At 55.7% G+C, this 10,448-nt stretch overlaps 5 protein-coding genes across 5 annotated transcripts; all 5 read right to left on the bottom strand.

The window, feature by feature from the left end:
• Positions 1 to 228: 228 nt before the first annotated feature.
• Positions 229 to 1,737, bottom strand: DQ04_06211040 (putative kinesin heavy chain; the record flags this gene model as incomplete). The annotated part of the gene is made up of 1 exon (XM_009314593.1): positions 229 to 1,737. The coding sequence occupies one exon, from the start codon at positions 1,735 to 1,737 to the stop codon at positions 229 to 231; it is 1,509 nt and encodes a 502-aa protein (XP_009312868.1).
• Positions 1,738 to 1,943: 206 nt separating this feature from the next.
• Positions 1,944 to 2,768, bottom strand: DQ04_06211030 (kinesin heavy chain; the record flags this gene model as incomplete). The annotated part of the gene is made up of 1 exon (XM_009314592.1): positions 1,944 to 2,768. The coding sequence occupies one exon, from the start codon at positions 2,766 to 2,768 to the stop codon at positions 1,944 to 1,946; it is 825 nt and encodes a 274-aa protein (XP_009312867.1).
• Positions 2,769 to 3,833: 1,065 nt separating this feature from the next.
• On the bottom strand, positions 3,834 to 5,933 carry DQ04_06211020 (hypothetical protein; the record flags this gene model as incomplete). The annotated part of the gene is made up of 1 exon (XM_009314591.1): positions 3,834 to 5,933. The coding sequence occupies one exon, from the start codon at positions 5,931 to 5,933 to the stop codon at positions 3,834 to 3,836; it is 2,100 nt and encodes a 699-aa protein (XP_009312866.1).
• A 443-nt stretch (positions 5,934 to 6,376) lies between these two features.
• DQ04_06211010 (FG-GAP repeat protein) lies at positions 6,377 to 8,758 on the bottom strand (the record flags this gene model as incomplete). The annotated part of the gene is made up of 1 exon (XM_009314590.1): positions 6,377 to 8,758. One exon carries the CDS (start codon positions 8,756 to 8,758, stop codon positions 6,377 to 6,379), a length of 2,382 nt encoding a protein of 793 aa, XP_009312865.1.
• A 258-nt stretch (positions 8,759 to 9,016) lies between these two features.
• Positions 9,017 to 10,204, bottom strand: DQ04_06211000 (mitochondrial editosome-like complex associated TUTase; the record flags this gene model as incomplete). Its single annotated transcript, XM_009314589.1, has 1 exon — positions 9,017 to 10,204. One exon carries the CDS (start codon positions 10,202 to 10,204, stop codon positions 9,017 to 9,019), a length of 1,188 nt encoding a protein of 395 aa, XP_009312864.1.
• Between the last annotated feature and the right edge of the window lie 244 nt (positions 10,205 to 10,448).

The raw sequence follows: 10,448 nt of genomic DNA, 5'->3' as shown, positions 1-10,448 counted from the left end.
AACAAGCACACACCCGCACACACGCCGATGATAGAAGGCACGGAAATCAACAACGGAAGAAACAGCAATATGAAATTGGGAGCTCGAAAACTCCACAGCATATCCACAAAACCAATACCACACACACACATACACACAAATGCACTAAAAATACGTCTCCTCAATCACTCTTCAGGTCTGCGACGGCTCAAGTATGGGAAACAGGTGAGAGACGCCGCTCGTGTCTATTCACACGCCTTCCTCTGGCTCCTTGTGGTTGCCACCACGTATCGGCTTCACAATAACCCCGTGACCTGCTGTAATGGGCGATTCTGTCGGCGAGGTGGCCACATGCGCCAACAGCACGGTCTCCAATGCAGGTGTGCTGCTTTTGCGATGCCCACCACGCTCGACGCAGCGTTTCCTGCTGCTCATGTGCGAGTTGTTGAGGAGGTCGTCATACCGCTGACGCCAGTGGAGCGCGTCGTGGCGTGCCTCCTGCAGCTTCACACGTTGATTAGCCCGCTCCTCCCCCAACGTCCACTGCAACTTATTATTTGCTATACACTCTTGTCTCAACCCAAATTTGAGATTTTCAATGCGCTCGTGGCGGATTGCCAGCTTCTTCTCAGCAAGCTGCAGTTCGAGCGTCAGTGCTCCGTTGGTGTTGCGCAGCTGTTCCACCTCATCCATGACAACACCCATGCGTTGCATCACCATCTCGTGCTCATCATCCACAAACCGATCATCAGAGTCTTCGCTATCACTGTGTATCCCCTGCGCGTTAGTATGACGCGGCGCGACAGCAGAAGCTGCAGGAGTAGCGGCACCTCCAGACCTTTCCGGAACCTCCGGGGGAGACGATCCCCCCCTTCGGTGGTGAAGTGCCGCTGCCGCACCGCTACTCGACAGAGCCCCTTTCCCAGACGTGGTTCGCCGCGAGCTGTCGCTAACCATGTGCTGCGACGAGCCATGATTGTTCTGCCGCATATCATTGCTGCGGCGCACTGCGGAGGGGCTCGCCTCCAGCTGCGTGCGTATCGCACGCACCTGCTCCAAATACAGCGACAGCTGCCGAGGCACAAGTCCTGCCTCATCCCGCACTTCCTGCAAGAGCGTGCGGTAGTGATCCACACAACGGCGCTGAGCGTGCAACTCGCGCATAGCTTTAGTGAACTCCTCCTCCCATATTGCACTCTCTTCCTGCAGCAGCTGCACGAGTGAAGTTTGCATGGCGGATTGTGTATGGAGGAGGTCCGTTGTGTATTGGGCTTCGCGCAGTGCATCACGCAGGTGCTCCACCTCTGCCTGCAGGGCACCCAACGAGAGTTGCTCACGTGCACCTTGCTGCAGCAACGCCTCCACATTGTTGTAGTCCCCAAATTCTTCAAGACGACGCAGCCCATTTCCCGTCTGTGAGATTGATGGGCTTCGAGCTGTCATAGGCTCTGTTGAAGATTTCCTGCCAGGTTTATTCTGCAGAAGCTGCCGCAGATGCTGAATCTCAGCCTTGGCTAGGTCTAACATGCTCTTGAGTTCCTCTACTGTTAACTGACGGTTGACCACCGCCCGGTTGCACACGTTCTGTGCTCGTGCCCCAAAGCGGACCGAAGACAAAGTTTCGTGGCCATTTAACTGCGAGGGACTGCAGCAAAGAACGAGTGCGGTGCGTGAGTTGCCGCCAATGGAATCCTTGAGAATTCGCGTGAGCTTACTATCGCGATACGGCACATGTGCCTGCTTCTCTGCCAGGCACATGATCACATGTCCCAGTGTAGTGAGGGACTTGTTGATGAGCTTCGCCTCCTCTAGTTGGAGACCATCCGCTTGCGTCTTATTCACCTTCTCACACCCCGCCAGATCGACGAGGAAGAGCTTCCCCACCGTCGCCTCGTGCTTGGCGCGGTTGACGCTCCTCACTGTGATATTCAGCACACAGTGGCTTCGGCTGCTTGCGTCATTGCTTACCGTTGCCGTCGTAACGCGCCGCCGAAANTCCTCACTGTGATATTCAGCACACAGTGGCTTCGGCTGCTTGCGTCATTGCTTACCGTTGCCGTCGTAACGCGCCGCCGAAAGCTGCTGCGCACAAGCCGCAGCACCTCCTCCACGCTCGTCACATACGGCATTTCGCAGCCTTCCACGTAGAAGCCCGATGCGTCCTCCCGCACGTGCAGGTTGCCACCAGCGGGGTTCAAAAGGTCCCGCACACGTTCCATGTACACCTCAACAAACAGCACGCGTATCTCAAACTCCACCGTCTCATCGGCGCTGTGGATCGCGTGAAAGAGATGCCGCACCGCACGCGGCGCAATACCAGCGCTCTCATCGCTGTACAGATGAGATGCCGAAGGCCCCCCACCTTCATCGTGACCGTTGCCGTTGACCGCCGCATGGGGACCAAACATGGTGTGCGTCTTGCCGCTGCCCGTCTGCCCATAGACCAGCACCGTGCCATTGTACCCGCGCATCACGTCGTCTACAATAGGGCGCGCAACATCTTCGTACAGCTGCTGCTGCGTCGTGTCGGGGCTGTACACGCGCGAGAAGGTGTAGCGATAGCTCTCCACTGGACCAGTACTCGCACTCATGGAGCAGCTCTCTTCGGTCACCGCTCCACGCGGGCAGGACATCTGCTGCGCGCCACACGGGCTCGGCACAACACGGCAGATGACGTGCCGCGGGCCGTCGAAGCTCACACAGAGGGCACTGTGGCGCTCCGCAGCATTCAGTGGGCGAAACCGGCACGACACACGCACATTGTCTACGGAAGCCCCTGTAGACTTCATATTTAGTCTATATTTCACCCCTGATATATATATATATATATATCTGTCTGTCTCAGTGTCTGTGGAGGAAAACGTCGGTGTGGCAGTGCAGGGACTCCCACACTACGCCTCACCCCGTTATGCCCCTTCTACCCCGAAACAATAAAGAAATCCGTGCAAGATGCACTCAGCAGCACGGCGCTACGTGAATTTGCGGGGAGCCCAGGAGCGGCGCACGCACTGCCACAACTGCCGCTGCTGTTGAACTCAGGGACCAATTTAGCCCACGTCAAGTCGGTGTCTCGGCCAAACTTGTCCTTCTGTATTTGTTGGTGTCGTTACTTGCCTGGTGCCTCCCCTTCTTGTTTGTTTCCTCGCCTGCCTTCTCGCTTCTTCCTTCTGGGCTGCCGTGCCACTCCGAGAGAAAACCCAACAGGAAACAACAACAACAACAACAACAACAACAACAACAACAACAGAAAAGAAATGAAAGTAAAAGTGCATAGCGTGTTTGTACAGCAGCCGCGAACAAAAGCCCTCCCAGCTCCTTCAAGCACACGTCATGATGAAAACATACCAACAACAAAAGATAACCGAAAAACAAAAACGGAAGTAAGTACACAGGGAAGGAAGAGCGTAGCCGACACATCATCGCAACGTCATCATCGTAATCTCGTATCAATCCCAGCGCAACTTCGCTAGCAATGAAAACTCGGCACATGAGCGAAGCTTACTCTGCACGCAAGCCGCCGTTTTTTTTTCCCCGCCTTTTTCTTCCTGAAAGACATTTAGTTTAGAGTGCCAACCCAAAAAGAGAAGGACCTTGTGCTGTCATCAATTCACAGTGGTACCAAAACCACATAGGCATGTAGCTCCCCATCTACGGCAAGAAACAATAACAATGAAACATAAGCAGGTCACCCTGTACCAGCTGTCACCCCACAGCATTACATCTCTATAGGACAGCCCCTCACACACACCCACGGGGACTCTCTTGCACCGCACTTTCATTAAGACACAGACACCCATACTTCACCGCAAGCTTCTACTCTAGATTAGTGTCTGTTTTTTTCCCCTTCAAAACATCTAACTCTTGCATCCGCCCTGGCGGGAGCCGCTGGGCTGCTTCGCATCATGGCGGCTACTTTCGCGCCTCAACGATGTTCCGCGTTTCATTTGCGGGGGGGTTGGGCGTGGGACAACGCCCTTCGCCCCACCCCCACCGCCCTCCCCACCAGCATGCGTCTCCTCCCACGCCGTGCTGCCACGCTGCGTTGATGGCTTCCTCTGTTGCCACTGCTTCCCCAGCTGTGCCACCGTAATGATGTCTCCAGTTTTGGCAATGTTTGATCCCATGCTGTGGAACCTCCGACGGAGCGTTTCCTGTGGGCTGGTCTCGACGGACACGTTCGACCGATCCTTGGGGCGTTGCGGGAGTACCGTCCTCGAACTCCCAGTACGCCGCTCGCCCAGCGCAGGAAGCAGCGCCGCATCACCCGACGGGTGTGCGCGAGAGGTCACCATCAGCATAACGTCTTCGTTTGACGACACATCGTCGTCTTGAGAGCCCTCGGCGGAGGCAATGGGGCTGACGATGTCAACGTGTGAATAGTCTACCACTTCTGTCGCTCCCTCGCATCGCACCTTCTGTGTGTTCCTGCTTTCTTCACGGTGTTTCGGCGACCCATACTCCTGCTCCTGGCCCTGTTGCTGATTCTGCTTCTGTTTCTGCTGCTGCTGATGATGATGACGATGATGGCCTTCCGAAGGACGCCTGGAGGTTCGCGACGCATTCCCTTGCGAAGAATCGAGTACCCCGCGAGTCAGGTCTACCGGCGTAAGTACTTCTTCCGCTAAGTGTTTCGCAACCACGTGGCGTTCGTCACCTGTGCCTCTGCTGGTGCTTTCACAGGCGCCTCCGCCTGCCTTGATCGTTACGGCTATCGCTGTTGGCGTTGATTTCGCTTTCGTTTCACCTTCTATAAAGGCCAGTGTCGCGAAGGACGTGCGGTGACGCAAGCGCTGCGCGTAAGAGGTGCCATCCGTGCCTGGATCGTTGCCTTGCAGGTCCGCCGCCACTGGCGTCAGGCCTCCCACTGCTGTTTTCAATATGGATCTCGACGACAGGGCGCCATCTGTGGGGTGAACGTCGCCACTCTTTGTGGGTGCCTCGCCCACCACCGTCGATGACAGATTGGCGGGGGGCGATGGTGTTCCAGGAGCTGCGGAACCAGAAGCAGCGCTGCTTGCTGCAAGAGACTTTTCTAACCGCCCAATGACTGCGTTTTGAGCCTCCAATTTAATATGCAACTGCTGGCACTCCTTCTGAGAAATACGCTGCTCAGTGCGGAGCTCATGCACCAGGCCTGCTAATGACATCAGGTGCGAGTGAATGGTGTAGTTCGACAGCAGTTCCCGCTGCGTGTGGTGCCCCTTGACACAGCTGCCCATCAACCGAAACGGACACACCATGACGGACTCATCCACCCACCCCTCGTAGTCAACGCTGTTGGTGTTACCGTCAAGCGCAGCCAGGCCACGGAAAACACTCATCTCATCTTCTGGCGGTGGCTCTTTCTCCTTCTGACGGTGTGACTGTTTCCCCTGCTCCCGCTCTGTGTGTGGCTGAAACTCCCCGGGGCACGGAGTTTGCTTCGGTGAGAGGCAAGGCGGCGACGAAATCTTCAAGGGCAGACACTTCTTCGAGCCCTTTTCACTGCCAGCCACAACGTGTATTGAGGCGTGGCCTGAAACCTCGCCGTTGTTCTTCCTTTCACCCTCTTCGGAGGACATCAGGGAGCCAATAGACATCACGGTCTCGGCGCAGAGCAGATTGAATGGATTGGGGCGTGGTGGGGCGCTGTGATTCCCACCTCTCCCGTCCTGAAGATCCGGCGGCAACTCTCCAACGCCGTTTTCGTCAGTGCCGTGGGGCCGCTGCTGCTTTCCACTAGACGACAGCAGAGCCTTGCTTCCTTGCCCGTTCACGTCCCTCGATGTGAGTGCCCCAACGGGGCCATCGTGTGGAAGGCCTTTTCCATTATGCTCCTGTTGCTTCCTCTTCTGCGGCCGCTGTTGTTTACTCTGTTGCTGCTGTGCGACAGTAACCTTTTTTCTCTTCACAACATTCCCAGTGCTCGTGTTATGCACATCTCCTTCGAGTGGGTGCGTGTCGACACCGCTCATATGGGGTCTTGCTCTTTTTTGCCTTTCTCCTTGGGAGTCCACACTATTACGTACCGCACAGTGAATTCACACCGTGCTTTCACACACACACACACACAGAGAGAGAGAGAGAGAGAAAGAGAGATGCACACCTACTCGTGTCACCGCAGTCTGGAAAAATATATATATATATTAAGGAACCACAGCAACGTCCTACACCGTTACGTGATGGTAAGAGGGGTGATGTGTATGGCTCCCGCTGCGTGCTGGATAACGAAGAAGAAAGAACGAAGGCAACAACAACAACAACAACAAAAAGTGAGCACCACAATTCCGTACACCAGATAAATTGAATCTCAGCTCCGCATAAGAACATAAGAAGGATCCAGTTATTTTTCATTTTCACATCTTCTTCTTCTTCTTCTTCTTCTCTCTCTCTCAACCTGCACTTAGCGCGGCGCACGCTACTCCAGGTGCTCAGCATCCAACCGCTGCAACACTTTCCACTCCTCCTCGGTGTATCCGACTGCGCACAACTTGCGTGCTGCAAAGCGCCGCTCCTCTGGTGAAAAGAGGCCTTTTGGATTTGCACAGCCCCCCGCCGCCAGCAGCGCAGTACCAAGCTGCAAGAGCAGCGACTCCTCTTCCTCGTACACCACACCGGCGTCGGCCATGGCTAAAGCGCCGTTGCCATGCGACGTGCTCAAATGAGTGTCGGGGATCAACCGTCCAGGCGCACTAAACGACTGACGTGCTAATTGTGGGGTGGGAATGGGCACCGACATGTGCCGCGACTCATTTGTGTCTTCTCCCCGCGACAGATCATGCTGTGCCGAAAAACACGTGTCACCACCCACAGAGGAGATAACAAGCTCGTTGACCGTCACACACACAATAGGTACGGTGCGGCCAATGGGACCATGCAATAGGCTTTGCTGATGCTGCTGCTGCTGCTGCTGCTGCTGTTGCGTGGATCTTGAAGGCTCATATGAGGAGAATGAAGAACCTGCTCCTGCTGCTGCTACGTGAAGCGTTGAGGAAGAACCCGCCACAAGAGATTTCATCGGGTGGGTGGTGGACCCTCCTGCCATTATAGTGAAGGACAACGCATCGGACTTCACATGTGATTCAATAGAAACCCGTGTACTTCCATCCACAACATAGCAGGTACCGTCGGTGGTGATAAAGACAGAACAGAACTCATCAGTGTTCACACGGAAGATGCGAACACGCTGTAGGAAACCCTGCTGCTTGAGGGAGCCAGACGCCACACAAACGATGGGCAGCGCGGCTTCGGTGGCATGTGTTTCCACACGTTCCTTGTCCATTCCCATTGCTACAGCTGATGCGGGAGCGGTAGCTGCATCATTCCCGCAACCAAGTGACATCTCAAATATGGACCAACGACCGTCCTCAGTGGCAACGGCAAACTGCACACTTCTGCTGCCCACTGCGACATCTACCGCGACGGAGAGGCGGATATCCTGCTTCGGTACGCCCGACATGGAGAATTCCTCCTCGCCCCACCGAAGCGGCACTGCACATGCAGCGTTAGCCCGCTTAAGGACTGGCAACGGCGATGTGGCCGCCGTCGCCAGCGGCACCACATCCCGCAGCATGGCGTGCGGCGTGTCGCAGGAAAGTACGCGGCTGTCCGGTGACAGCACAAGCATGCCACTGTTTGCGCTTCCCACTTCCACAGATACGGAGCGCTGCGGAATTCGGCCAAGCGGCATCTGCCACAACGGATACAGNAGCGCATCCTTTCGACGCGTCGATGCCCCCTCCAAAACAAACATCTCATTAGTGGGTAATGAGGGAAACGGAATTCCGTGATTCTGCGCAGGCACCGAGGTAGAGTCCTCCTGCATCACCACAGACCGCACTTCACCCGGACCTCCCCATTGCATCACATCGGCGTAGGACGCATTCAACAAAAGAAGACTGTGGCTGCAGCTCACAAGCAGCAACGACTTACCCACAGCAGCATGCCTTCTTGAGTCGCACGAAGTTGTTCCATCACCAACAGCAGTGACACTGGGAGGTCTCACTGCTGCTGTGGTTTGGGGGGTGGGCGAGGAGGCATTCGTGACACACACATATGCATCCGTGACGGTCGGTAACGTAAAGTACTTCATCGACGACACCGGCGCATGTACAAAAAGCGAACCAAGACACTTTCCATCCGCCGTGAGCGAGTATACGTACACGCGACGGTCGTAGGAACCAAGGAACATCATTGTACCGCCTTCCTCTGTGGCTATGTCCCCGCAAAAGCAATTTGGTGGAATACTAAAGACGTACGAGGCGCCACAAGGTGTCTGAGAAGTTTGTGTGGCACCTCTGGAGTATGCCCCATTGTTATTGTCCAGATGCGCCATGTGCCCTCCTTCCACTGGTCTAGCTTCGATTGCAGTACCAAAGGTTGACGACCTCATCCTGCTGTTGCCGCTGTCTCCGCCAATGAGAAACCTCTCCGTCACCTCGCACTGCCCTTCGAGGGTCACCAGCACGAGGCGGTGGTGCTCCACGCAGTACAACACAACAGATATAGTCGCCGCGATGGTGCGGGAGTACACCGGCGCGCGGTGGTCTGGCTTCACCACCAGAAGCTGCCCTTCCGACGTGCCAAGAATGACCTCCTCAACACCATCCCCATCAACGTCCCACACGACGAGGGCGTTTGGCATGACGGAGCCCTCGCGTGCCATGCGGCGGAACTCCCATGAGTCCAAATGAATTGCTGGCAGCCGCTGCACGCTTCCAAAGCCAACACCACCATCACTCTCACGCTGGCCGCCGCTGGCGATTGTCTCCACCTTTAGCGAAACGCGGTCCTCCGACATGCACGCTTCCCAGACATATAAGAACGAAAAGGAACACCACAAGCATACACAGAGCCCCCAAAAAATAAAAATAAAAATAAACTCCACATACACATATATTGAATGTGCTAATGTGAATGTGCATATATGTATGTGAATGATAGGGAAGAATCACACTTCGTACACAGAAATTCCCGATGCAGACACTGCGTTGGGCATAAAAACAGTATCACAAGCAACAGTGAAACCGTGTACAAGTGTATTTGTGTGTGATTGCAGCTACTGTGCCCGGAAAACCTTCACGCGCGGATCCCGTGTGCCGGAACCTTCGGCGCCGTGGAAGCGTGGCACCACGTCGCTCTCGCGGTAGACCTCATTGAACTTCACCTCCTTCTCGTTGTCCACGAGCATCTCGCGCAGACGTGTGAATTCCTGCTGCACATGCCGCACACGCGACGCTTGCACGCGACGACCACAGTTCACGTAGTTCACAAAGTCCTCCACGACGTACGGCGATGTGCTGGGTCGCTGCGTCGCCTCATTCTGCATGGCCGCGGAGAAGTCATTTTCGTCGAGCGCACCATCCTCCTTGTGCTCAGCAAGGTGCAGCTCCCACTCCTGCCGCTTCCGCGCAGCCAGCAGCTGCAGGTGGCGCTTCACCACCTGCTCGTACGCATTGCGGTGACGACGCGGATGAATGAGACTCACAGTGCCAGACTGGAAGTCATACTTGGAGTAATACTCTGCAAACCGCTGAAGGCAGAAGTACACCGCCTCGCCCAGCTTCTCGTCGTCGCCCTGCAGGGAGTCGTAGATGGGCGGCAGTGTGAAGCTCTCCAGCTGTAGCTCCACGTCCGGTAGCGTCAACTCGCCAAAGTCACCGGTCGGCTTCGTGAAGACGGGCAACAGACCGAGTTCCTGTAGCACCATGAGCGCCATCGTTGTGACAGTGAAGCTATTAAAGGTGCTGCGCTCCGGTGCAATAACTTCGCGCGCCTTGCCCCACTCCTTCACAAGGTGAATGTACGCCCGATAGAAGTCAGGGAACACACCGCGAATGGCGGCAAGAATTTTGGAGTTCTCCACCCCACCCACGTTGCCGATGCTAACGTCGCAGTGCAGGCCCGTGAGGCTGTCGGTGAACTGTACAACGGGAATACGGGCGCGTATGTAGCGTACTTCCTCCATTCCCATCTCTGCCGCCTCCTTGGAGAAGCGTATCAAGCGCTTGTTATTCTGCTCGTCCACGCGCTCGAGCCCCTGCAGCCACGGCGAAAATTTTCGATACGTCAGTGAGAGATCCACGTCAGACGTTGGCTTGCAGAAGCCACTCACGTGTGAGCCAAAGAGCTCCACGTGCGCCTTGTTCACGGAGCGCATACCAATGTCGAGAACGCGTTCCTGGAGGTCCTTCAGGATGACATCATGGTCCGCCGGCGGCTGCGCCGCGCGGTAGTGCGCCATCATGTCCCCTATGAACTTCCGCTTTGCTGCGTTCATGGTTCGCTGCGCCTTGGTGCCGGAGGGCGTCAGCTCCTTCTTGCACAATGGCTGCTCTGCAAAATCGATGTGTTGCGAAGGGACAATCTGCACCCAATGACACACACACACACACACTCACAGACCTCCAAGGGGGAAAAAACCAAAGAAAGGGGCAGTGTGGTAGACACAAGGATAGCGAGTGCCTGATGCTGCCGCTGCTGCTGCTGCT

This window comes from Trypanosoma grayi, assembly GCF_000691245.1.
Source record: "Trypanosoma grayi strain ANR4 Tgr_621_V1, whole genome shotgun sequence".
Lineage (NCBI taxonomy): Eukaryota > Euglenozoa > Kinetoplastea > Trypanosomatida > Trypanosomatidae > Trypanosoma > Trypanosoma grayi.
Note: the sequence above shows the minus strand (reverse complement) of the source record. Positions and strands in the feature narration are given on the sequence as shown.